General features: G+C 31.6%; 2 protein-coding genes and 1 long non-coding RNA gene across 6 annotated transcripts; 1 reads left to right on the forward strand and 2 right to left on the reverse strand.

Annotated features, from left to right (window-relative positions):
• Window positions 1-9,367: 9,367 nt before the first annotated feature.
• Window positions 9,368-14,183, forward strand: LOC120070924 (WUSCHEL-related homeobox 1). Its single transcript, XM_039022836.1, has 4 exons — window positions 9,368-9,654; window positions 9,981-10,289; window positions 11,057-11,160; window positions 13,604-14,183. Exons 1-4 carry the CDS (start codon window positions 9,504-9,506, stop codon window positions 14,027-14,029), a joined length of 990 nt encoding a protein of 329 aa, XP_038878764.1. The 5' UTR covers window positions 9,368-9,503; the 3' UTR covers window positions 14,030-14,183.
• A 1,342-nt stretch (window positions 14,184-15,525) lies between these two features.
• On the reverse strand, window positions 15,526-19,576 carry LOC120070925. Of its 3 annotated transcripts, XR_005480072.1 has the most exons (9): window positions 19,364-19,576; window positions 19,194-19,284; window positions 19,026-19,099; window positions 17,452-17,723; window positions 17,208-17,369; window positions 17,071-17,115; window positions 16,886-16,960; window positions 16,745-16,802; window positions 15,526-15,870 (listed from the first exon to the last, which is right to left on the reverse strand). It is a non-coding gene; the product is annotated as an uncharacterized LOC120070925 (long non-coding RNA). The 3 variants fall into 3 exon arrangements; XR_005480073.1 differs by lacking the exon at window positions 15,526-15,870 and having other exon boundaries at window positions 16,375-16,802; window positions 17,071-17,101; XR_005480071.1 differs by lacking the exon at window positions 15,526-15,870 and having other exon boundaries at window positions 16,375-16,802.
• A 1,856-nt stretch (window positions 19,577-21,432) lies between these two features.
• LOC120070690 (phosphomethylethanolamine N-methyltransferase-like) lies at window positions 21,433-26,156 on the reverse strand. Of its 2 annotated transcripts, none has more exons than XM_039022534.1 (12): window positions 25,999-26,156; window positions 25,776-25,891; window positions 25,558-25,695; window positions 25,348-25,485; window positions 24,292-24,435; window positions 23,983-24,093; window positions 23,619-23,763; window positions 22,976-23,256; window positions 22,722-22,883; window positions 22,353-22,406; window positions 22,200-22,274; window positions 21,433-21,704 (listed from the first exon to the last, which is right to left on the reverse strand). In XM_039022534.1, the coding sequence occupies exons 1-12, from the start codon at window positions 26,030-26,032 to the stop codon at window positions 21,603-21,605; spliced, it is 1,500 nt and encodes a 499-aa protein (XP_038878462.1). In that variant the 5' UTR covers window positions 26,033-26,156; the 3' UTR covers window positions 21,433-21,602. The 2 variants fall into 2 exon arrangements, with proteins under 2 accessions (XP_038878462.1, XP_038878463.1); XM_039022535.1 differs by having other exon boundaries at window positions 25,991-26,080.
• Window positions 26,157-27,803: the final 1,647 nt, after the last annotated feature.

Raw genomic sequence — 27,803 nt, forward strand, 5'->3', positions numbered from 1 at the left:
AAGAACAACTCATCCTGCCAATCCTAAAGGAAAGAAGAATAGAAGGAGACCTCATTGAGACTTACTATGAAGAACCTTGTGCGGCTTGGTACTGAAGTTGAAACAACTCATTACATGCTGATATTGCAAATGAACTCTTAATTGACGAAAATAGAGTACACGAGTTTAGGATTCCGCTAAAGCCTGATTATTCCAAGGATAAGATTGCTGAATCTAGTCCAAATGAGTTTGATGTTAAGTCAAATATTGATAAAACTAATCAATATGTTGTTGGTACTGAGGAAGATGCTCTGAATGTTTTTTCGAATGTTATTACATTTGGTGTTAAATGAGGCTGATAATATTGCAAAAGGTCATGATCATAGAAGTTCAGGAAGTCCTAGTGACAAAAGTAATACTAGTAAAACTAGTGCTAAATCTGAATTTGAAGATATTACGTCCAAAAGAACTGAAGTGAATGATGGCTCTTTTAATATAAATGAAACAAACAAGAGTGTTTTAAGCTCTTTTGATGGTTTATCCGAAGATGATATTCATATCAATATGTTGAAACAAAAGGATAAGCAAAAATGCTTGAGTGAGGATGCTGGTACCTCAAATCCAAGCCCCCAAGATGTTGGGGTTCCTGATTTTGAATGGGTAGAATTGGATAAAAATGAAGATGTCTCTCAAAATGTGTCTAGTGAAGAAGTTAAAAAAACTGAGGCTAAAAGATGAGTAAAGAAGAAAGATGTTGTTGTTGTGCTTTAGATGGCATTTCTTTCCACTCTGAGGACACTGCCAAAATGTGAAAGTTTATTGTCAATAGAAGGATAACAGTTGAGCGTGATCTATCTAAATAAGCTCAAGACTGCCTTGAAATCATGGAACTTCTTGTGAAAGTAGACATTGTGCATTCGGTGTTGAATCAGGGGCCATATTATCCTCAGTTAGTTTGTGAATTCTATGTGAATCTCTCTCGGCAGTTTGATGTTGAAGCCAACCCTGGTTTTAGACTTGTTCATGTGAGATGACATTACTTTGTCTTTTTAGCCTTTCTCATTAACAAGTTTCTTGATAGACAAGTTCCAAAAAATATCACAGATCAACGATCCTCCATGTCAGATCTTATCTTTGAACTCACCGAAGGAGGCAAGAAAGCTTGACCCAAGAAGAGGAAACTTCCTTGTTTTGAACTCACTGTGAAATAAGTTCTGGTTTACAAGATTGGAATTGAGAATTGGTATCCATACCTCCCACAAATCTGAACTCTCTACCACTTTAGCAAGCCTTTTGTTTCAAATTGGCACAGGGGCTCAGTTCAACTATGGGGCTTTTATTCTCAACCAAATCAAGCGGACACATTAGTTCTCCAGCCACCCAAGTTCCCTTATAATTTCCAAGGCTAATTTGTAATACTATCCTAGCTAAGAAATCTAATCTTTTGCTTGACTCAGATGTTCCTGGTCCTCTTCCTCTTACCTTGTTTCTTAGCTATCACTTATATTAAGGAAAACATGTCCCTTATTTGGTCCACACTGTTGTACCTTCTTTTGAGAATGGTCCCACTAGAGAGTTTCTTCAATCTCCTTGTGGGAAAAAAGTCATTCATGAGTGAGCTAAGGAGCCAAAGGATCTTGGTGTGGTGATTCAGAATCTTCTTGCTCGCAAATCAGAGGTGGATGACTTGCTGAATTTTTTCTGTAGTTCTTTAGATGGCCCTGATCAAGTTAGAAGCTCCGGTGCACAAGATGATGATGTGGTTGAATGATTTGTTTGTTTTTTTATTATTTTCTGCATTTTTAAGCACTTCTAGAGGAGGGGAAGTGATTGTTTTGTTAGTGGTTGGCTTTGTTGATGCTTTTGGACCGTGTAAGTTTGTTTTTATTTTTTTCAGTTTGGTCTTGGTGGTGCTATTTTTTTAAAATTGTTTCTCACTATGTTATGTTCTGCTTCAATGATATTGTGTTTCATTCCTTTATGATCTCTAGGGTTGTCTCTCCTTAAAAAAACATATTGCCAAAGGGGGAGTTTGTTACAAATTATGAGATTGGCAATATTTGTTTTTTCGTCTTCATATGTTACCAGAAATGTCATTGCTTCAGTAATTTCTGAAAAGGGAATGTTGTACAAAAATGTTATCCTGCAAAATATTTTCCTTATCGGTGGTTTCCTTTCTTGTCTTATTTTACCAATATCTTTTCTTTATTCAGTGTACGATTCTATGGAAGTTAGGGTTGTTCATTGTGTTTCCATTGTGCATTTTTAAAGAACATTTAGTCCTCCCGTTTGAGTTGGCCGCTTTTGAATAGTTTTTGTTGAAACCTTCTGTTTTTTGTGTTGGCCGAATGTTGAAACTCCAATTCTGAATTATCATTGATCTTGAAGTTATTTCTCTAAATCATCGTTGATGCTTTCTTCAAAAGAAGGTTATCTCGATCATAGAGCGAGCCTAAGACACCATTACTTGAGAAAGGATTCTCTATCTTACGGGGAACCTAAGACATCATTACTCGAGAAGGATTTCTCTATCTTAGGGGGAGCTTAAGCTAATCGAGCAAATGGGATTTTTTTTTCTTAGAAGGAAAGACACGATTCAAGTGAGAAGGAGTCTCATGACTTGAAGGGAGCTCGAGTCTTGCAGAGAGGGAGTCTCCGTCTTGGGGGGAGGGGGCTAAGACATTCTTCACTGATACTACAACTTATGGGGAGCCTACGTTATCGTGAGAGAGAGTCTCACACCTAGGGGGAACCTACGTGATTGGTTGAGTGACAAAATTGTTCAGGAGTCACTGTCATTGTGTTATCATTACATATAAGTACTATGCTGTAATTACTTATTATTGATATTAATGAAGTTATCTTTCATGGGCACACTGCCCTCAGACGTAGGTGATTTGACCGAAATAGGTTATCAATCTTCTGTGTTAATTTATCGCTTTATAATTTTCAGTAACTGTTGTGTGGAATATTGTAACATTGTAGGTAACATAGTTATCACATAATAGACAACTCCTTTCTTATTTTCACTAACAATAAAATTTATTTTTAAGAGTATATATACCATCAATTTGGTTCAATTTTGATTGGTTTTTCAATCAAAATCCGATCTAAGCTAATACTTTTTGGTTTTCTCTAAATACAAACCAATATGTCCAAATTTATACTAAAAACCAAATCAAACCAGTGGATCGGTTTGGATTAGTTTGGTTTTCCAGTTTTTCGATTTTTTGTTATACTTCTAATTTATATAATATATATATTAATGACATTTTGTTTATTTTTTATGTTTTAACTTTTTTTATGATGCGAAGAAAATATAGACTCTCTTTAATATATATAAGTATGAATGAAAATGTGACATGTTTACACCCTTTAGAAGTTAGTAAAAGGAATTTAAGTAAATTATAAATAAGGGTAAATTGTTAAAAAGTAGATAATTTAGTGGCAGAACCCGATGAGTTAAAGAAAAAAAATAGGGATAAGAGCGGATTGAAAGAGTAGGGATTAGGCATTGGGCTCTCTAACCAAAAATTTGCAGAAGAAAAATCAAAGATGATAACAAAAAGGACGAGTCAGAGTTTGAGTTGAAAGACGACTCAGTGACTCGAAAACTGAGTCATACTAAATATCAATTATTTTGTATATTATATTATATGGTATTTGACTAGTAACTCCAAGGTCGTACCACATCAACAGAACAAAGATTCTGAAACGACATATCCAGTTCCTATATGTTTCTTTTTTTTTTCTTTTAATTATTTCTCACTCCACGAATTCCCTAAACTTTCATTTATATAACAAAATTGTTTCTAAATTTTGGTTTGTAACGATTTAGTCTTTAAAATTTCACTTTAGTAACGATTTAGTCTCTAAATTTTACTATATAACAATTTACTCCTTATACTTTAAATTTTCATATTGTAGAATTAGTGTTAAGATTTAATGAGATTTCTTATCTAAATAAACCGATAAGCTAATTAGAGACTTAATGTTTTTATAAAATACAAAATCTACATCATAAAATAATAAAAATTGACATATAATTCTAATAAATTTGTTTATGTTAGGAACTAAATTATTGTGAATTTAAAAATATAAGAACTAAATTGTTACATACTAAAATTCAGAGACTAAGTTGTTACAAAATGAAAAATTTAGAGACTAAATCATTACAAATTAAAGTTTATGAACTAAAAATTTAGGAATCAGAAGTATTTTTTAATTTTTTTTATATAAGATATATATTTTTTGTCTCTAAAGTTTGTGTTATGTCATGTGTTAATGTAAGAATTGTCAAAACCAAAATTATGAAAAATAATTGTGTAACAGAAATGCCATTTTAATGTAAAGAAATTCTAATCTGAAGTTTAATAAGATTTTTTTTAATTTAAAAAATATAGAGCGAAAAATCGAAATTTTGACTTTACAAAAGATAATTAGTGTGATATCCACTCAAGTTATATGAGTAATATGAATATATATTTTTTTTATTATATCTATTCGAACAATTTTATAAAAAAAATTAATAAATACTTATATTTCCATTGAATTTATCTATTACCATAAAAGTGTTTGGTAAATTCGATTTAAACCTACACAAGTAAGTTTTAGTGTTTGTAAATTCAATACAAAATATATTGTTTTAGATATATTAACTAAAACAGACCTAATATTAACTTTTTTTATTTAATTTATAATTTTAAATAATTATTTAGAATGATATATTTTGTTTATTCTAGATTATTTTTTAAATATTAAAGAAAATAGTTTTATTTAAAAAAAATCAATATAGTATAGTTTTTTAAAAGTGGTTGCATTCATCTCATGAAAATTAGAAGATAGATTTGATTAGATGAGAATTAGATATTTAAAATAAATCTTATTTTTAGGAAAGAAAATTAAAAATTAAAAATTAATTAAAAACTTATTTTAGAAGAATCTAAAAGCTAGGACATTGCTTTTAGAATAAGTGTGAAATGAATTTTTGACAGATTTAATCCAAATTTGTTCTACCAAACACATAAAAAATAATAAATAAATAATACAATTAAAGATTTTTTAATAGTCACTTATTCTTCTCCCAAAAGCAATCCCAACGCCTATTTGATGCATACCCAAATCCAAAGTGTAATATTACATTTATTTTATTCTTTGTAATTTTAATTGCCTTTTTTACTTTTAATGGATCTTAAAATTAGTCTATGTAGTTGGTTTTCTTTATTGCTTTTTTCCCAAAAAAAAAAGAAAAATGAAAAAAGAAAAGAAAACTCTATGAGTGTCACTTCACAAATTTTTAAATATATATATTTACATAGGATTTTTTTTTTAACATAAAATTTATTATTATTATTCAACAAATTTAGATAAAAATTAATTGCAAAGAACTAAAATTAAGATTATTTATTAAAAGTACATAGACTAAAATTGAACATTTAAAAATACAAGGACCACAATATAACAAAACCCAAAGTGTAAAGATCAATCTATTATCAATCAATATGTTATATAGATACCGGGAGTCGTTCATTAATAACTCCCTAACAAATAGTGTTAAGAATAAATTAAAGGGGTAAATTATATTGTCAAAATAGCATTTTGGAGTATGTAATGTGAATTTCATTCTATTTTAATTCATATATTTTCAATTTTCTAATTTTAGTCATGATATTTTTAATAAATCATCATTATAGTTTTTCGAAGTTATTTTTTGTTGAAATGGATTGGATAATAATATAATTTTCATGTGGATATATTTTCACAATTATTTGTAAAGGGAATGCGGTAGGAACCACCAAGGGTTCAAAATTAATATTTATATTTTATTTAATAATTTAGACATAGTATTATTGTTTTGAATTTTATCCTTTCTAAAACATGTTAAAGAATGATATTTTTTATGACTTATGATATGACACATTCGATTTTGGGAGGCTAAACTAAAGCCTAGTGATTGGGTAATAGGACAAGTTTTGGATTTTGAAATGTATTCATTCCTTTGTGTTGATATCGAAAATTGATACCAACTGTGAATTTGTAATTTTGGGAGGAATTGAACAAACGTCTTATATAATAGAGGAAAAACTCGCACCGACGTGGTGCTTGGCCACCGACACTCCAACGATAAAGCCAATAATTGTATAGGGAGTTTCAGGGTGTATTTTGGCATACGTCAAATATCACAAACCTTCTTGATTATATAGAAATGAGTTTTATAATGTGTTATTTGGCTAATTAACTTTTGGGGTCATTAATAAAGATGTTACTAACCATTGTGAATCGAGGCCCAAACATGTACAAAAGTATGACACGTAAGCATAGTGTTTACTTTCATAAGGTCGGTCTCTTCTAGCTCTATGGTCGACCCTATGGGTTAGTCTTTATACTTAGCCAAATAAACGTATGATTTGATGGCCGATCCTATAGATCGATGTGTATATTTAACCGAAAAGACTCATGATAGAAGAAAATCGAAGGTTTTTGTGTTAGTAATAAGTTAAAACCCAATTATAATGGGGAATGGAAACAAATAGTTTGTGTAAGAAGAAAAGGTGTGATTAGGAGAAGATTAGTTGATGATTGGAAGGGGTATATTTGAAAGGGAAAGGGGGGCATTTATAAATATATATAAAGTGTGGGGAAGGACTGTTTTTTGCAGAATAATGTTGGAAAGAGGTCCATAGAAATTAATATTGGTAGAATAATGGTATGTGAGATATCATATGGAGCCACCTACCTGTGTAAAGAAAGACAAAAGAAAGACCAGATAGATAGGGAAAGCTCATAGAGGCAGTTGGAATGGAGAATTAAGTGTGAAAGCCACTGGACAAAGGATAGAAATTTTTTATGACACACAACAGACACACAAAATTACAAATATATATACACTACTACTACTATTACTAAGAAAGAGAAAAAATAATTATGGTTAAAAATCGGTTGTTAATGATGTTAACTCAGTAGACAAGACAAAAAAAAAAAATTGATGATTCAATCTCTCACTCAAAAAAGAAAAACGTGGTTTTAGAAATAGATCCTCATGAATTAGGTCAAACTTCACAAATCTAGTTACCATTGTTATCCATGTTCGTGTACCTTTTTTTTAGTGATTATAAGTTATTATGTATTTCTTGAATTTTGGCTAAATATTAATTAGAAGAGTTGTTGTTTCACATCGAAAAATTTAGTTGAAGTGATGAGCTCCAACCACTATAAAAGAGACCTATAACTTTGATTTCAAAATGTCCTAATTTGAAACACTTTTAAGCTTGGGTATACTAACTCTAGCTAAATTCTTTTTATGTATTCTTTAGTTTCAAAATGGAAAAATGGTGTGAGTGATATAAAAGATTTAAGAGTACTTTTGTACTTGGGATTAGAGAGAGAATTATTATGTATGATTGTAATAATTTTTTCACATAATAGAATTCTTTCGGGTGGGTTGTAGTTTTTCTCCAGGTTTGGAGTTCTCCACTTAAATTCTCGCGTTTCTTAATTTTTATTATTTTATTTTAATTTCTCAATTATTTATTGATCTGCTTATTATATTGAGAGGTTTTTTTCGGCAATATTTTACATGGTTATTCATGTAGGTACATATAAATGCACAATTCATGGGACTTCAAAAACAAAATGTGACTAAACGAAAAAATTTTCAACACATAACTATTCCTTAGAATATAACAATTTCAATGCAGATCGTTGGAATATTGATATAATAGTAATTTTACCATAACTCACGAACTTACACTTTTAGATCAATTAGTGATTTAAAATAATATCAAAGCAAAAACTCTCTAATTCAAACCTCTACTTTTAGGTAAATCGATTATTTAAAACAAATAGTTCAAAACGAGAGTCTACTTGATTTAAAATAAAAAATTTAAATTCTCTCGAAAAATAAGACGATTATTTTGGGCCCACAAACAATTTTTGGGAATTTTTTTAAGGAAGAGAGTAGTAAAAAAAAAAAAAAAAAAGAAAGAGAGAGTATGATGAAGCTTATGATAATGCTCATCATCTCGTCATGTCATTTTCCATTCTCTTATCCCCAAAAAAACCCCCTTCTTCCAGAATTCCACGCTTCCTTTTCTTCTCTCCTCTCCTTTATTACAAATTTTTCACCTCTTTCTCTCTCCTTTTTTGTCTCTCTCCACTCTACCTAGTCAATTTCACCTATATTAAACCTCCATATTTAAAATTTTAAATATTGATGTCGATAAAAATATTAATGGTAATACACTCGTTTAATTGAAATGTTGAAGGATGTTTTAAAAGAAATAATATTTAAGTTAACGGATCGATATTTTGTCAGTCTAAATTACAAACAATTTGCTTTATATATGAGTATTCGATTAGTATATGCACACATAGACTAATATTACGAGAAAATATACATTATCTAACAATATTTAAGTGTCAAGGAAACTCGTAGGATATATTAAATTCTAAGATATATGAACCATTATAAATTGAATCAACCGTCCTTTGCTTCGACCTATTAGTTTCAACCGAATTTGGTTGTGGAGGATGAATGGACGAAAGACTGCACCTTATGAGTTGCAAGCAACTAACTAGTAGCAAGTTTTTAAAAAGAACAACGTTCACCGAGTATGGTTAAATTTTCAATTCGAAAAGACTAGCAAACATGCTACCAAATACCAAGCCTAGCTACCACAAAGAAAGTCAAACTGGCTGTTCCTTCTCTCGTAGGAGAGTGAAGAGAGTTTTTTTTTTTTTTTTTTTTTTTTTTTTTTTTTCAAAGGATGATTAAATTGTTATTTTAGTTATATACTTCATCATTGTTTCTTTATCGATCCACTCATTAATTTATGAATTGAACTCATTAATTCTCTCTAAGTTTTTTAGTCATGGTTTTTATTGAGTAGTAAGCCAAATTATGATGGTTAAGTTGTTATTCCAATTATAATTCATCAATATTTTTTTATCGATTCACTCATTCGTGTCAATGTTAATCACTTTGTCGACATAAGAAATTTAAAACTAACTTTTTTAGTTCAACGATAATATAGGAGTAAGATCGAATCATCAACCTTTAAAATGATCGTTTATATATCTATCTACTGACCTATACTTGTATTGATAAAAAAAAACAAAAACAAAAATAAAAACAAAACATTACAAACAACAAATAAACCAATATTTTTTTCTCTCTCCTCTGTAATGTTATATTGATCAATCACCATCTCTTAATGTCTGCAACTTCAAACACACACACTTGAAATACTTTTCCAATACCCCATTTATTTATTTATTTACTTATTATTATTATTATACAAAACCCATTTTTCTAACTTTTAAATTTTTCTCTTTCCTTTTTGTTCCCTTCCCATTTCATTCTACTTTCCCTCTCAGCTGTTTTTCAATTCCCAAAACCATTCCATTCTTTCTAATAAACTCCCAACAAAAACATTATAAATATTGTCTTTTTTTTTTTTTATTATTATTATTACTATTATTGAACCAAAGGCTAAAAAAGTTTCCAACTTTCTTCCTCTTTGAGAATGTGGACTTTGGGTTATGATGACAATGGCGGAGAATTTTGCTTCTCTGAGGCCTTTCATGGCGGTCGCAAGCTCCGGCCTCTTGTCCCTCGCCCTTTGCCTTCCCTTCGTGTCAATGGCGCTAACTTGTCTTCCCAATATTACCATCTCGGTATGCATTATCCCTTTCAACTATATATATATATATATTTGTTCAATCGTTGAGAATATAATATCTTAATCTGTTCAACTATGCTCACATTGATGATCCGTAGCATATGATACTATTTCGAATATTTATTAGGATAATAGGTTTAAACTGCAACCATTTGTCAAAACGAGTGTATCGATCATTATTATTAGTGCAAATAGATTTTGACAGAATGTTATTAGGGTTTGAACCAATCGTTGGAATTTTGAACATTCTATTATAATCTATCAACTTAAGCTTTTGTGTTTGGGAATAATTTTAGTTTGATTTTTTTTTTTAATTTGTAGCAAATCTTTTGAATGAGGAAAGCCAGAGAGAGTTGTTGAATAATGAAAAGAGTTCATCAAGTCCAACACCAGTAACAGTGAGTTCATCAAGATGGAATCCGACGGCGGAGCAGTTGAGAATTCTGGAGGAGCTTTACCGGCGAGGGACAAGAACGCCGTCCGCCGACCAAATCCAACACATCACCGCCCAGCTCCGCCGCTACGGCAAAATAGAAGGCAAAAACGTTTTCTATTGGTTTCAAAATCACAAGGCTAGAGAGCGCCAAAAACGACGCCGTCAAACTGCCGCTGAACAAACCAAATATTCTGGTAAACAAATTAACACCACACACCCAAAAAATAAAATAATAATAATAATAAACAAATAAATAAATATTATTTCTATTCCACAAATTGTTTTTTTCTTTTGTTATTTATTACCATATTTACTATAAAATTATTATAATATTTAGAAAAATTTTTAGTGTCAAATTATTTATAGAAATAGAAAAAAAATGTTAATGGACACTGATGGACTTCTATCATTATCTATCACATAATATCGATAATAGACTTCTATTAGTTTCTATCATCGATAGATTCCTATCAGGCTCAATTAAATAAAATTAAATTTTGTTATTTTATGTAAAATCAATTTCTTTCAAAGATTACCTTTAAAATTTATGGAATCAAATTATCACCCGAAATGAAGAAAAATAAATGTTAGAATTCCTTTCTAGTCTAAAATACCATTTTCATGCTTATACCTTGAAATTTGTTGAATACTAGTCCATAGTTTCCAAAAATCTTAAATTTAATCCATATCATTTATTTAATGTTAATTTCATTTTCTTCGTTATTCACCAATATTTTTACTATAAAGCTTTTATTATTTAACTAATTTTGGCAAAACTTAACTTTCATGACTAAATTTAAAATTTATGAAAAGTATATGACTAAAATTGAATAGAACTTCGAGATATAAAAATTAAAATGATAATTTAACTTTTATTTCTTTTTATTGTAATTGTCGTTTGAAAAAGAAAAAGAAAAAAAAGGTTGAATTCTTCTTGTCTTGGATAATGTCAACAACACAGAGGCAGAAAAAGGGTACGAAATTGAAGAGACAAAGACGAAGTGTAGGTGGGGAAGGCCACCACCACCACCACCCTCTATAATCTCCTCTACTCTATTTTCACAGGTCTCTTTCTTTCTCTCTCTACTCTCTCTCTCTCTTCAAAGCCCATTTTTTTTTAAAAAAAATAAATAAATGAACAAAACCCATTTCCTATTTTTCAAAACCCATATCAAAGTTTTCAACTTTTAAAGAGGTTAAATTATATAAAATACCCAATTTTAAGGTACGGTTGAATGTCTAGATGGAACTTTTAAACTCTAAGAAGACATTTAGGACGTTAAGTTAGTTATTATATTATTTAGAGTGCAAATTATTTTAGTTTCAGTAGAAACTAGTACACACTGTAATCAAGAGAAAGAACAAATGAGTATGAAATAGTAGCACCGTAGTTAGTTTTAAGTTATAATAGTTAGAAATATCAATTATTATAATTGGAGGTCTAAACACTGGGTGGATTATAATAGCTCATTCCATCCAATTGAACTTGGACCTCATACAGCTCCTAAAAAGTTTCATTTTAGAGCTTACATTTTGAAATTGTTAGAGAAAAAATTGAAGGCTACGGGCTAATGCATACAAATGGGAAAGATAATTAAGATTATAGTTACTATTTATTTTCGTGGTTAATTGATATTGTTGTTATCATTCACAAATTAACCTATACTATCGTAGTTAGTAGGGTCAACCCAACCCAACCTGTGTGGTTTAGATTGGATTATCAACTTATTTAGATTGGGTTTGGGTTCAAATAAATTAAATTTTTTTAGTTGGATTAGTTCAAGAGTTTACCTAAAATGACCACAAACCAACTCGAACCAATTCAAACTTATTATTTACTTTAAATTTTTTTTTTTTTTTTTTTTTTTTTTTTTTAATCTATGATACAATTATATATACATATATTTATTTTTCTTATTTAATTTCATTATTTTTTAGATAATTTATTTCTAGCAACTCATAAAAATAGTTTTTTTAGTACTTTAGAAAGAAAATTTGCATTATATAAATTGAAATTGAGTTGTTAATCTTAATTTAATATATAAAAAAAATTAAATCAAATTTGTAAGTAATAACATTTTACTTATTTTTAGAACAAAAATTTAAATCAATGATCTGAGTAACCCAACTAATCTAATCCAAATATTTCACAGTCGAGTTGAGTTAGATTCATTTTTTTAATAAAGATTATTTAAGTTGAAGAAATCTACGACTCAAACGTTTAAGTTGGGTTTAAAAAGTACTTCAACCCAATCCAATCCACGATCAAGGGTTACTACTTCAAAATATACGTACTAAAACTATTATGAAATCGAGTAATTAAAATGAAACTAAATTGGAAACTATAATATCTTAAAATTGAAAGGGGAAATAGAAATTAGATTAAAATGTGTGGAGGTTTGAGTTACAAAAAGTGAGTTTAATTTTTGAAGTGTGGGAGAATGGAAAATGGATTTGTTGGGAAATGAAAAAGGGGGGCCCAAAAGCTGGTGCATTTGTTGGCATAGTGTAGGAGATGAGAAACGTTTGGGGTTTTGTGCTGTCCTTCACTTTACCCCTATTTTGCTCACAAATGACAATATATCCTCAACTCTTTTTTTTTATGTTCTATTCAAAAAAGAAATTTGTACAAAACTTTCCTGACATTGACATCCCCAATTCTTTTTCTTTCTTCCCTCCTTTTTCAATCTCACATTTCCCTTTTGTTCCCTATACTTCTCTTTGCTTCTTTCTATTGTCTAGTACTTTCATCATTGGTGTGTCCCTTTGTTCAGAAGTGTGTTCTATGCTGTTAAAATCATTTTTTTCGTATCTAGAATTACTATTAAACGTACATTAGATCGATCATTATTTTCAAAAGTTTAAAATCAAACATTTCAAATGATTTTGAATCGTTAACTGCACGTTTTTGGATGATTTTAATCATTCAAAGTCAATTTCAAATATGCTTTAAATCTCACATAAACGTTTTTACTATATGTGTTTTCCTTGACTTGATTAGTAGATGTCTAACTTTCTTATATGGTGTATTCTTCATTTCAGTGGATTTAACTTATCATATCTTTTTAGTCATTACAAATGTATCGTTTAGAAAGTTATGTGGATATTCTACTAGCTAACAAAAATGTAGGCAACTTTTTTTCCTCTTTACATGGATATTAACCCACCGGCTTAAATTTTTGAGTTGATTATTAATTAATATATGGTATAAGAGTAGCTTGGGATAGCCCTCAAGAAATGTTATTTCTTCTCTAATTAATATTGATTTTCATTTGAAGCTTACAACAGAGGAAAAGTGTTAACAGTATTGATTAAATTTACTATAACACATCCGTTTAAGTTCAAGTTTAGGGATTATGGGTTTTGAAATGTCTTCAAATCTAGTTTGAAGATCATATAAAGTATTTTAATTTTAAAAAGTACAACATATAATATATTAAAGAACGATATCAAAACATTTATATTAATTGATTGATAGACAAATGAAAGGAGAATCTTCCCCATGCAGGAATGTGCAGAAACACAGAGAAAAACAAAAGTTGTTGAATTGGAACAACAAGAAGAAGAAGAAGAACAGGAAACAAGAAGAGAGTCAGTGGAAAGAGATGGAACATGGAAATACAATAATATATTGAATTGTCAACTCATAAACCCTACAAGGAAGACCCAACATCTAAACAGTGTCGACGAATCCCGCACCGGAGACCAACGACACAATGTCGTTGATAACGATGGCGAAGAAGAATCTAAAACGATGACACTTCAGTTGTTTCCTCTATGCAGCACCAAGTTTTACAAATACGACGGCGAGAGAGAAGGACGACGGGATGATTGGCCAGCGATCATGTCGGATTCAGACAATGTGATCAAAAGCACCACCTTATCTCCAAGTTGTAGTTTCCAGTTTTTTGAGTTTCTTCCACTCAAAAACTGATTTCATTTTCACCATGTTATGTCAATGTTAAGACTTATTTTTGTTACCATATAGGAATAGAAGAGATCAGAGAGTGTTCTAATGTGTGTGTGTTTTTTTTCCACAAAAGGTTTTAAATATAATTCCGATAAAAATGTGAAAACTAAGATAAAATGTCGATGTTAAAGAAGAATCATCATAGATATCAAGAATGAGTTATACCTAATAATAAGTATTTGAATTTTAAAAAATGTTAAATCCTAAATCTTAACCGGTGCTGTTAAAAAATTCTACCTTTTTTTTTTTTTAATAAATCTTCGAAGTTTTTACAAACATTGTCTTAGAAATACATTATTCTATTTGACACAAATCGAAATTTTAGAGATATAATCAAAGAAAATTTTTGAGGAAAAAGTTGTTTGGAAAAAAATTCATTTACATCTCCAAGATTTGATAAGATATATAAGTGAAACTTTAAACTAATGATTATATCAAATTAAACTCTAAATTTGGTTGAAACTTACTCCAAAATTCTTTGGAATCTCTTGATTGAAAAATATCTTATGCAAATGAGATTCAAGTTTCTGTTGATGACATTCATGACTTCTACTCCCGTAGTTCTATTCTTGGCTTTTTTTGGGCCAACTGTAGGTGTAACTCTGTTGCACACAAGTTAGCTACCCATGCTTGTAGATTTCATTATTCGACCCTCCATGGGTGGATTCTGCTTCTCATTTTGACTCTTTTTAATCATTTGTTTTTGTTGGTTTTTGTGTCCCAATCTGTTGAATTAAAAAAAAAATCTAAACGTTTACAAGTGAATCAATTTAGACCTAGACTTTCATTTCAAAATTATTAATAGATAATTTCTATGCTTGTATAAAATTACTTTTAATACAAGTAATTAATGTAAATTAAAGAGAAATGCATTAATCAATAGATAGTAAATTTTTTTTCATTAAATTTTGAAAGATTTTTCATACTCTTCTTCCTTTATTTTTTTCGGCTTACAGAAAAACAATTACTTAATAACATTTCTCTAAGATAATGTTATTTAAGTGAAATAGAGCTGATTTGAGTGAGATTAGTGAAAATAGCTAAAAAATCAAATAAAAAAAATCTAAATCAAAAGATTTTTGTACGGATGATCCTTTCACATATACAAAATGATTAATGACCCACCTCCACAAACATATGAAATCCAACATCTTGTTTCGTTTGTGCACTACTACATTTATATAGTATCGTGCTAGGGATGATCATATCTATCATAGCCCCAACACAATGGTCATGTATATCGCGATCTTTATTTTTCTCCACTCCATCACAATATTTGTGGGGAAAATGAAGTTTGCGATAAACATGGTCATCGCATTAGAGCTACGATAGACATGTCCATCCATAACACATACTATATCAAGTGGACAAAAATGAATATCGCGATAGACATAACCATCGTGTTGGGGGCTATGATAGATATGACCATGTCTAATACAATACTGTTTGAAATGATGGTGTTTTTTTTTTTTTTTTTTTTTACATTAATTATTTAGGAGGCTGAGAAATGGTTATCCTAAAAATAATAATTAAAAAAAAATCAACTCAAATATAAAATTTTAAAATTGAATTAAATTGATGTAATTATTATTTAGCGTTTTGTTTTGAAGTATAAATTGATTTTTATTTTTGAGATGAGAATGGTTTTGGTATGAAATAAAATGGTGAAGAATGAATAGAATATAGCAGAGAGAGAGAGAGAGATAGAGAGACATGTGAAAGGTGACAGAGAGATAAGGAAGAAAGCTTTTATCTGTGATATGGCAAAAAATGGGTTCTGCCATGTGAATCGACCTTCGAGATGTCTGCAACGGCGAAGAAGGGAAAAAGATGAAAAAGGATGACGTCAGAATTTTGATGTTGATATGTAAGCTCAGCTCTAAACTTGAAAGAATTCTATTCTGAAATCAACTCTTAAAATATTGACTTCAACTATTTTCTTTTTGTTCTCTTTAATTTACCATTTTTAGTATATTATAAGGATATTATATTATACTATATCTTTGTGACACAGACATAGAAGTTTCTCTCCCTAAAGTTAAAAGTTTTGTTTAATCATTATTACATTTAGATTGGAATTCTCACACTTCCTTACAAATCCTCAATTTATTTTAGGTTTAAACACTACTTTGATATTTATACTTTTGAATTTAGTTCATTTTGGTCTTTATCCTTTCAAAATATTCATTTTGGTCATTGTACTTTCAATTTTGGTTTATTTTAATACTTGAATTTTAAAAAAGTAACCATTTTGGATTTTAAAAATGAAAATGAAAGAACCAAGAAAGTGACTTTGGAAGTACGGGGACCAAAATACCAAAATGAATATATTGAAAGTGTAGAGACCAAAAAGAACCATAACCAAAAGTATATAGACCAAAATAGTTTTATAATTTGTCCAATATATCTACAATATAAACTATATGTATTCTATGATATAAACTTTTAACCTCAATAGAACGAGTACATGTCAATATATTATTGTTAAGTACCATAACTACAGAGATAGGGAATCGAACTTCCAATCTCTAAAAAAGAAGGTCATGCCAATGATCGTTGAACTAGGTTCACTTTAGCCAATTACTGCTAAGCTTGATTTGGCAAGAGGAGGAAATTCTATATTAGCAATCAGAATTCAGTTTATTTTCTTGGCAAAGAACAGACCCCATCCCTGCTCACCGGATAAACTTCGGTTCAGCTTCGCCTTCCATCCACAAACGATGTTGTTGTAACCTTCCTGTGGTTCATATAGAAAGTGAGAGATCTGGTAGACAGAATAGACAATAAGCTACATGAAGGTAGAACTGAGAAAGAACCAACTTCAGAAAAATCATGGATAAATCTGTCCTTTTGCTCTTCAACGGCTTCGAGTTCCCGCGGCAGAACTTGTATAAACTGAATGGAGAATGAAAGGTTATGAGTTAGAATTTAGAACATGAAGACAATTTACAGTTTCTTTTCATGTCATTTGCTCATAATATCAGCAAGAGATGCAGAATTCAGACCTGGTACATGCGGTCCTCCGAAACGACTTCACTGAAACCAGCATCCTCAATCATCAAATGAAAATAAATAAAGTAACAAGTTAATATGTTGAAAAAGATCCAATGAAAACACCCTGGAAAATTGTTCACTGAAGTACCTGACCATAGGTTTTTACATCATGCAGATCATACACTCTTTGCACGATGTACTCGGCAAATTTGGATGACGAAGTTCCAGCATTTCTGCAATAATCAGTTATAAAAAGTTTTCCTCCTGGCTTCAGCCACTTGTGGAATGATCTGAACAGAGAAGGTTTGTCCTGAAACAATTCAAACATGATGTTGAAGTATACTTTGTTTGCAATGCCAAGACATTGTCTTCTTAAATTTTAGATGGCTTACTTGAAGTGTAAAATGGTGTCACGGTTGTATATGACATCAAAATTATGGTCCGGATATGTTTTCTTATTAAAATCGGCAACTTCAAATTTGACGGAACATTCGAGTCCAATGGAATGCTCGAGAGATCAAATTGACGGAGATATCGATGCTGACAACCTCAACGTTGAAATTTTCCGCCATATAAAAGCCTGCTCCCCCAATGCAACAACCAACATCAAGAACCTTCTGGCCAGGCTTGAGGTCCAACTTGGCCACAAATTCTTTTGTTGTATCTGATCAAATACAAATAATCACTTGAACAAATAAGGATTGTAGAGGTTTGCATGTACTCAAGCAAATCAACTGCTTCTGATCTCTTGAAATCAAATAGCTAAACAGAGTTCAAGCAGTAAAATCTTTTGAATTTTTTAAAATCTCATTGTGTACTCATAACTAAACCTCCAGGGCTGACAAATCCGTGTCCAAAAACACGCTCGTATTGCGGTATGCCGCTACTCTTGTATTGAACTGTGTCTAAGAATAGTTGGAATCCGCTATCATTGTCTGAACAAACTTTTTTGGCATATCCAGCAAATCTATAGCATGAAATATGGAACAATGCCAATTTTTTTTCTTCAAAAAATGAAATTCCATTGAGAAGATGAAATTACAAAGAAGCAACCTTGAAATCAACAGATAATACTCCAGTTTGTAGCCAAGGAATTAAATGACAGTGTACTTCATTAGAAACGATTACCATCAAATTGGTATGTCAGATATGATGTAGATCCAAGAGATAGATGCATATTGACCAAACTGAACATTGATCAGAGCAAATAAGACAAAATGATAACACGAGCTTTGTATCAGCTAAAAATTTATCCAACTGCAGAGAGATCACAAGCTTGAATCTCTTCACCTTTAAACGTGTCGAAAAATGAATGTGAATATTAGGAGAAAGCAAGAAGAGAATTTGAGGAATCTCATCTGCTGTTTTCTTTTGGCTCGTGCATCTACTTTTAAATTATCATATGAAAAAGCATCGAATCTTTCCACATTGGTGGGGGTAATTCAAAACGAACACCCAATAAATTTTACAATCTGCAAATACCTCAATAACCCAAGTGAATTCAATAATGTTCTCGTGCCAACAATTTTCTCTTCAAACAAAGGACTACCAAGCCAATCCTCTCATCGAATAGTCGTTCATCCATCCATTTTATATCTTTGAATTGATAAAAAATAAATAAATAAAGTTGAAAAACACTTATGGTCGTTGATTTTTTTGAAAGTAACAATGTAGTTTCATTTGTAATGATTTAGTCATGTATTTCAAAATTGTAACAATCTAGTCCGTGAACTTTAATAAGTAATAAATTAGACATTGTACTTTACAATTTGTAATGAATCAATGATTTAGTTCGTATCATAAAATCTATCGAATCCTACCTAGAATTTCTAGTATCAATTAAGATGTTCTCAATTATATACAAAAATCTCTCTCACTTCTATCCATACTATCACTAGGTTTGTCCATGGCTCCATCAATACTAAATTAAGAGGAGAGGATGACAAAGAAGGATGACTGTTCTTACCTCTTCATCAGACAAATACATGAGCAGCCAATTTGAGAAGATGAAATCCACAGAGCCTTCAGGAATATTAAATTCTGGGGAGGTCACATCAGCAAATAGAAACTTCACATTCTAATGATGCTTTCATTCTCAAAACTAAAACAACTAAGAAAAATGAAGGAGAAATACCACTGAGCTTGGTTGCATTCGGAAACTAGCTTCCTAATCGCATCTTCAATGCCACCGTCTTCCCCTCGTACGGCGGAAGCAGCGAAGTCACCTGCAGAAATCAGAATGGGATTTTGAATTCGAAATTTCACTGTAGTCGAAATTTGGAAGATAGAGAGTGAGTGAGTTACTTCGGCCGTTTCTTTCGAGTGAAGTTGATGAGAATCCGAATCGATCATCATCGACTCGATAGTCAAATCTGCAGAATGCTCAATCTAATACTTCTTCTGTCTCTCACGTTCTTCCCCTAAATTACGGTTTAACATTTCAAATCAAAATCAATTTAGGAGTTTCTTCCCTCCCATCAACTTACGGCCAGAAGAAGTTAGATTTAACGAAGGACGCCATTGTTGAAGAATTGAGATTACATAAAGGAAAATGATCGTATTATTATAAATGTCATTTTTATGTTATTCAACTATGCATAGTACCCAAGTGTATCAGATTCTATAAATAGTGATATTTGATGCATCTTGAAAGAACATACATTAGTGAGTTAATCCACTTCAAAGTTCCATCAAATTTTCATTTTATCCGATTTTTATAGTTTTAGTTTATTATTATATCTATATATCATTATATTATATTTTCTTCATATTCGTGTTCCCATTATGTTCCGATGTACTCCTGAATTTCACAACATATTATCAACACGAGCTCATATAGTTTCCCTCGCTGAAGAAATATTGATCATTTTTATATGTTGGGTGATTAAAAAATTAGCAAAGAAGATCTATATCTAGAAACAGTATAACTACACACAATACTTACAAGTAAAAAAGATATTTTTTCAAATTGACAATGTTGAAAGCATAAGTAAATACAATATCAAATTCTGCAAACTTGATTGAAGGTTTGGGAAAATCAAATATTATTTTACCTAGGGACAAAATTCACAATTAATAATGCATTGTTCTCTGGTCAATCAAAGAGAAATTTTCTAAGTTTTAAAGATATACATTACAATGGTTTATCATATTGAAACTGATAGTAAGAATAATGTGAAGGATCTATATATTATTTCTTTTGATTCGAATGAAAAACGTATATTAGAAAAGTTGCATGCTTTATTTTCTAAATTGTATCATACTCATATACGAGTAATTGAAACATATGCAATATTGGACCTAAGTTCATGAATGTATATATATGTGCTATTTGACATGACATATACGAATTGTATTATACTCAATAAGTCCAAAGGTCATATCAACAAGCCCAAACGCCTATCATCCACGAAGACTAACAAACCCAAAGATTAGTTTTTTTTTAGAGAAAACATCAAATGATTATGTATTAGAGATTGCACTCATTACATTAAAGAAATGAATACAAATACAAAGTTCAAATTCCACGAATTAAATTTTTCATGAAATCTCGTGTGAACAGCATATAATCAAGATCATAAAACTGGAAAAAAAACTTGAAATTAGTTAAATGTGTAAAATAGATAACTAAAATATTGAAGTCTTAATTTCATGGAAATTTTGATGGACATATCAATAAAATTTCAATTTCGATTGATATTTTGGAAAAATTGTGAAAAAAAAATCAAAAAATAAATTAAAATTAGTAAATAAATATTTTGTGATTTTTAAGCAAGTTAACATATCTATCATTTATATTATATTTGCATTAGTGATATTTTATTGCTTAATTATTAGTTTTGCAGATTTTTTACAATATAATGGAAATATCGATTCATCCCTCACGTCGATATCGAATCTAGAAACTGTGAAAATATCGACATTTTGACAAAAATTTAGTACTATAAAGTTCTAAAAAGAAATATTCTCGAAATTTTCCTTGTTGAAATTTCTCGGTGGAAATTTTTCACCATGGATGTGTCCAACTCCAATCTGATAGGAAAGAATGTAACGACCCGAGTTTAAGAGAGGTACATGAATAAATTGATATCACATCTGAATAAGAGGGATCATGAGGACATGAAAGTATGGTTAAGAATGATTTAAAAGAATTAAAAGTTACTACCTATATCAACAAGGTGCATCTTGCTTTTCGGTGGCTCAATCATAAGAATTTTAAAGTTAAGTGTGCTTAGTTTGGATTAACATATCTACAATTTTTTATTAGTATTCTCTCTTTTTTTTTTGGTATTTTATTATATCAACTAATACTTTTGGCTTGATTGGCTATATTTGCAAATGTTTTTTTTAATTATTATTATTGACAATAAAAATCAATCTAAACATACTTCAATCGAGTAGTGAGGTAGCACAAGTATTACCATCGTTTAAGACATGGTATGATCTTCACCAATATAATTATTGAATTCAAAAGAAAGAAAAACAATAGATGCAATTGCTGAATAACAAAGTAATTGATCATTAATAAAGGTTGGTGTTTTGATCATTTTGTTTTGTGGGCAATGAACAATCCCCATTTCTGCTCTCCACACCAACACCTATTCAACTTTGCCTTCCAACCTCCAACAATATCATTGTAATCTTCCTGCATTATATTCACAAAATCAACCAAAAAAGAAAAACCCAAAATTACAAATTAAAAACAAGAGGAATGAAATCTATATGAGTGGTAAATTAAATGAAAGAGCATGTTTCATTCATCTTGTAAGATCCCGTTTGATAACTATTTGATTTTTTATTAAAGTTTTTTAAAATTAAGCTTATAACCATTCTTTCCACCTCTAAATTTCTTGCTCTTTTATCTACTTTTTACCCGTGTTTTCAAAAAAACCAAACGAAATTTTGAAAACTTAAAAATAAAAAAAATTAAAATTAGCTAAGAATACAACTCTTGAAATAAAATGCAAATCATCAAATCATTATATAAAATTGGGAAGAAATAAGTTTAATTTTCAAAAATCGAAAAAAAAATATTATCAAATAGGGCCCGAGTGTTTAAAGACTTGTTTTTTTCAAACATTCTTTTAAACGATTAGAAAGTCAATTCAAAGGGCTTGAAATTTGAGAAGAAGAGACCCACTTCAGAAAAGTCATGGATGAATGCTTCCTTTTCCTTTTCAACAGTGTTTAGTTCCCTTTGAAGAACACTGATGAACTGCAAAGAAGAAGAAGAATCTCAACAAAGTTTTAAATTAATATATATTTGCAAATTAAATGATGTGAAAAGTAAAACCTGATCGGTTCGGTCCTCTGCTACCACATTGCTGAAACCAGCTTCCTCAAGCATCTGTTCATCGTTGATTTAATAGATCAGATGCAAACAAAAATTTGGGGGCAAGTTGCAAAAACCGGACCCTATATTGGTAACTGTAATTACAATTTCAAACTTTCAGTCGTAAAAATTTAGTCTTCAAACTTATAGATTTAGGACAAGTTGTAAAAATCGGGTCTAATATCTACTTGGTCACTAAGTTTCAAAATGTTACCCATTTAGTCCTTCAGTTTTGAGTTTGGCTTCGATTTCGTCTTTAGGTTTCAAGACGTTACAATTTTACCCTTGAGATTTGAGTTGTATTTCAATTTGTGATGGGTGAAAAATTACCTGGCCGTAGGATTTGACGTCGTGCAAATCATAGCCTCTCTGCTTGATATACTCTGCAAATTCAGGGGAAGGAATGCCACTACTCTTGCAGTAATCACTTATTAGAATCTTTCCGCCAGGCTTCAGCCATTTGTAAAACGACCTAAACAATGCAGGTTTGTCCTGAAACAAAACAAAACGTACAATCCCTCTTCACTTTCCCCAAAAATCAGACACAAAATAAACAAAGATAGATAAAAATAGAATAATTGTACTTGAATATGTAAAATGGTGTCCCGGCTATAAATGACATCAAATATGTTATCTGCATATACTTTCTTTGTACAATCGGCCACTTCAAATTCCACTGGGCATTTGAGTCCAATAGCACGCTCTAAAGCTAGCGAGATCATGTTAATGGAGAGGTCTATTCCGACGACCTCCACTCCAAAATTCTCGGCCATGTAAAAGTCTCCTCCCCCAATTCCACAACCCACATCCAAAACCCTCTGCCCTGCTTTTAGCTCCAGTTGCGCTACAAATTCTTTCGTTGTATCTGTTTTTCTATGATAAGACATATTAGATATTCAAACAGATTTCTCAAGCCCCTGCTTGGTAACCATTTGGTTTTTCATTTTTGAAAAGTAAGCTTGTTTCCTCTCAATTTCTTAATAGTTTTCATTTTTTTTAAGTGTAAGAGTTGAATTCTTATATAAATTCTAAAAGCCAAAACAAGTTTTTAATATATATATATATATACTTTTCAAATTTTAGCTTGGTTTTTTAAAATATCAGTAGAAAGTAGATAAAGCAAAGATTTAAAGGTAGAAATGACTTTATAGGCTTCATTTTAAAAAACTAAAAACAAAAAATGAAATGGTAACTAACCGGGACCTAAATAATTGATTTATCACTTACCGATTCCGCCGGTGCTGACGAAACCGGGTCCGAAGACACGCTCGTACCGGAGAATGCCGTTGCATTTGTATTGAATTGTGTCTAGAAAGCGTTGGAATCCTTTGCCTTCGCTGGAACTTTTCTTCTTCTGCCATATCCAGCAGACCTGCAAAACCCAAAAACAGAGTTTTATCCTTTTGGGTTCAAGATATGTAGGAATTGGAAAACGAGAAAATAGAACAGACAAGGATTCTACTTGTATGAGTATATCGCCATAATTTCAACAAGTGAGGTATAAATCTCTCCAAATTCACTATTTTTCTTTAGGGAAAAAAACACACACACACAAGCACAGAATAAACAGACATAGACAAGGATTGTTTACCTGATTTTGACTCGTCTTGTTCCCCAAATAAACTCCAGTGGGTTTGCAGCCAAGAAGAGAAAGTTCAAAAACATTTCCAGAATCATCTTTGGCATAACACTCTTTGAGAACCTGGAAAGTAACTAGTTTAGATAAGAATAGTATGTATTTTGCAAACATAAATTGCAATAAGAAGTTTAATGGCAGAGCAGCAGCCAATAGATGCTATTATGTTCCAACATTGTTTTTAAAAGCACAAAACACATTGAAGTGCAAAAATAAGTTACAGGCCGAAGCGGGAGGCGTAAAGAAAATCTTAAAAAGACAAACCTTTGAATAGAATCTTGGTTCCCAGTAGTGAGACAAGTCGTGCTTTTTATCAGAATTTTCAGAATGTTGGAAACAAGACTCTCTGAAGAAAATATAACCTCCAACCTTCAACCATTTGATCATCCTATCTGCCAGAATTTTTACCTGCAGTCCACAAACCAAAATTGGAGGAAACATATAGACCATAGAATTACTAACAAAACAGAAGCTCCCTCGAAGCGCCAAGGAATTAAATGCTAACGTACTTCATTAGAAACGATTACCATCAAATTCGTATTTCAGATATGATGTAGATCCAAGAGATGGATGCATATTGACAAAACTGAACAATTGATCAGAGCAGATAAAACAAAATGATAACATGAGCTTTGTATCGACTTAAAATTTATCCAACTGCAGAGAAATCACAGCTTAAATCTCTTAATCCGTCGGAAAATGAATGTGAATATTAGGAGAAAGGGAGAAGAGAATTTGTGGAATATTATATGCTGTTTTCTTTTAGCTTGTGCATCTAATTTTAAACTACCATATCAATAAGCATTGACTCTTACTACAATGGTGGGGACAATTCAAAACTAGTACCCAATGGATTTCACAATCTGCAAATCCAACAATAACCCAAGTGAAATCAATAATGTTCTCATCCCAACAATCCTTTTCAAACAAAGGACCAAGTCAGTCCTCTCAGTGAATAGTTGTTCATACACCCATTCAACATCTCTGATGAATTGCTATAATTTTGAAAGTACATGACTAAATTGTAAAAGAAAAATCTCTGACTTGATACAATTTAGTCATGTACTTTCAAAACTATAGCAATTTGTCTTTGAACTTTTATGAGTAAATATTTAGTCTCTATAATTTACAATTTGACCTGAGTCTTTATCTTGAAATATATTGAATTCTACCTAGATTTTCTTGTATCAATTGAGATGCTCTCCTCACTTGTATACAAATATCTCTCTCACTTCCCTCCATACTATCACTAGATTGTACATGGCTCCATCAATTCTAAACTAAGAGGAGAAAATGAACAAGAAGAAAGATTGTTCTTACCTCTTCATCAGAAAAATACATGAGCGGCAAATTTGAGAAGATGAAATCCACAGAGTCTTCAGGAATATCAAGTTCTGGGGAAGTCACATCAGCACATAGAAACCTCACATTCTTATTATGCCCATTGATACTCTCATTCTGCAAAAGTAAAACAACAAAGTAAAAATGAAGAAGAAATACCAAAAAGCTTGGTTGCATTTAGAAAATTACCTTCTTAATCACATCTTCAATAACGTCAACAGCGAGAACCTGCGCCGCTCTTTGAGCTAACTCCGCCGTGAAACGGCCAATGCCAGCCCCAAGCTCCACTACCGTCTTCCCCTCGTACGGCGGAAGCAGCGAAATCACCTGCAGAAGTCAGAATTGGATTTAGAGTTGGAAATTTTCACTGTAGTCGAAATTTGGAAGATAGAGAGTGTGTGAGTTACTTCAGCCGTTTCTTCCGAGTGAAGTCCATGAGAATCGGAATCGACCATCATCGACTCGATATTCAAATCTGCGGAATGATCAATCCAATAGTTCTTCTGTCTCTCACGTTCTTCCCCTGAATTATGGTTTAACATTTCAAATCAAATTGATAAGAACGGGAAGTGAAATCTCGAAAAGAAGAATCTGTGAATCGTAGAGTTTGTTCTTCCCCCACCAACTTACGGTCAGAAGAAGTGGATTTAACGAAGGACGCCATTGTTGAGTTGAGCTTTTCTTTGGGATGAGAATCGAACAAATTAGCTAGTTTGACTTTTTGAGTTGAAGTTACAAAAGGGAGAATAATGGAATCTTAATCTTAATATTTTTAATTAGGGGAAAATGAAGTTTTTCTTTCCTTCTTCCTTTTTTGTACAACCACAATCAATGAAGTGAAAGTATTGTTATCAAAATAATCCGATTCTTCATGTTTAAAAAAATGTTGAAAGAAGTGTCATCTAATACAGATGATCATGAGTTACATGTAATATTAAGTCAAAACTAGTAATAAGATATAAAATAGACAAGAAAGATAGTAGTTTTTTTTTTTCTTTTTAAGAAAGGAAATCAATTAAACAAAATGAGTCAGAGATACAAGTATCGAGGAAAACCAATCAGGCAAAACAAAAGAAACCCTCCCAACATCTTCAGAATGGGAAGAAGAGGAGAGTCCACAACAAAATCCAAAACTACCCCTATCCACCGCTGCACGGGCAAGACGGTGTGCAACACCATTCACCGAGCGCGAACACCAGACGAAAGACCGAACACAAGCCTCGCTAGCTAAAGACACAATCCCATTCACCAGGCCATCAAGCTCGACAGATCAAACTCCTTGTGGCAGCAAGCATGAATGAGCTCGCAACAATTGGACTCCACGTTCAAAGGGAGAATAAGACCACCATCGAACTGGTCAATGAGAGCAGAAAGACCCTTAACCACCGCTACTGCTTTCAAATTCTTTATAGCCTATTTCGTCGAAATCTTCTCACTCTCGGCAAAGATAAGAGGCCTTGCAAAGTCGCGCAAACCCAACTAATCCCACCAAGACCAACAGATTCCACCCACGAAGTATCATAATTGAGCTTCCAATGCCCATGGGTAGGTAAGAACCAACAAGAGTAACTCACCGACCTTTCCACCCTATTTGAGGGGGGAGCAACAAAAACCTTTGAATTAAACTCCTTGACGTACACACAGACCCTATGCAAAAAAGTGATTCGATCTAGGGCAACACCATAAGATTTCACCATATTTCGATGGGTCCAAACGTCCCATAGAAGGACGGTCGCTGCCTCTTGATCTGAACCAACAAGCTCCTTTAAAATCTCATCCCAACTGTCGAACAGACTCCAACATTCCCTCAAACCATCCAAAAACTTGTATAGGATGGAACAAGGAAAGCCATAAACCGTTAGCAAATTTGCATCCTTAAAGAACATGAGGTCTCCAAGTATTTCTTACAAAACAAAAAGAAGAGGGTCAGTAGAGATTCCTTTTCTTAAAATATTGCTGGCAGTGGGAGAATATTGTTGAGAGGCTTCCACACTGCCAACTTAACTCCATGAGGCACATTCAGCTTCCATATCGACTTTCACTTAGGCTTCAACCTAAGCGCATTAGAACTAGAAGCACAAGAAGCATTCCAAAGATTCACCGCAAGATTGTAAACACTTTTTATCGAAAAGAAACCTTTAGGATCCAAACCCCAGATAATCTCATCAATATTCCCTCCTCCCCTACGGGGGATACTAAGAATAGCCTCAACCTCATTGGGGAATAAGCTATCATTAATGAGGGATGAGTTCCATCAACGACCCGAAAAGATCGTGAACACGTTTTTCTTCCATATTTCTATTCAAACAAATAGGAATTTTTGGCCTATTACTTGCAAGCTAAGGATTCTTGTGGATATAAATGGTAGCTTTATTTCAAATTTTTCATTTGTACCTTCCCATGAATAGGTCTCTTCCCCAGAGGATACTCTTCCG

The sequence above is a fragment of the Benincasa hispida genome, chromosome 2 (genome assembly GCF_009727055.1).
Source record: "Benincasa hispida cultivar B227 chromosome 2, ASM972705v1, whole genome shotgun sequence".
NCBI classification, from domain to species: Eukaryota; Viridiplantae; Streptophyta; class Magnoliopsida; order Cucurbitales; family Cucurbitaceae; genus Benincasa; species Benincasa hispida.

Bases quoted from the DNA above. Each gene is read 5' to 3' on its own strand.
- LOC120070924 (XM_039022836.1), top strand. From the start codon at position 9,504: ATGTGGACTTTGGGTTATGATGACAATGGCGGAGAATTTTGCTTCTCT. The intron at 9,655-9,980 runs GTATGCATTATC...TTTAATTTGTAG, and splicing joins TTCCCAATATTACCATCTCG to CAAATCTTTTGAATGAGGAA. The intron at 11,161-13,603 runs GTCTCTTTCTTT...TTCCCCATGCAG, and splicing joins CCTCTACTCTATTTTCACAG to GAATGTGCAGAAACACAGAG.
- LOC120070690 (XM_039022534.1), bottom strand. From the start codon at position 26,032: ATGGCGTCCTTCGTTAAATCCACTTCTTCTGACC. The intron at 25,486-25,557 runs GTAATTTTCTAA...TTACTTTTGCAG, and splicing joins TTGAAGATGTGATTAAGAAG to AATGAGAGTATCAATGGGCA. The intron at 24,094-24,291 runs GTTTGTCTTTTT...GTTACTTTCCAG, and splicing joins AACCAAGATTCTATTCAAAG to GTTCTCAAAGAGTGTTATGC.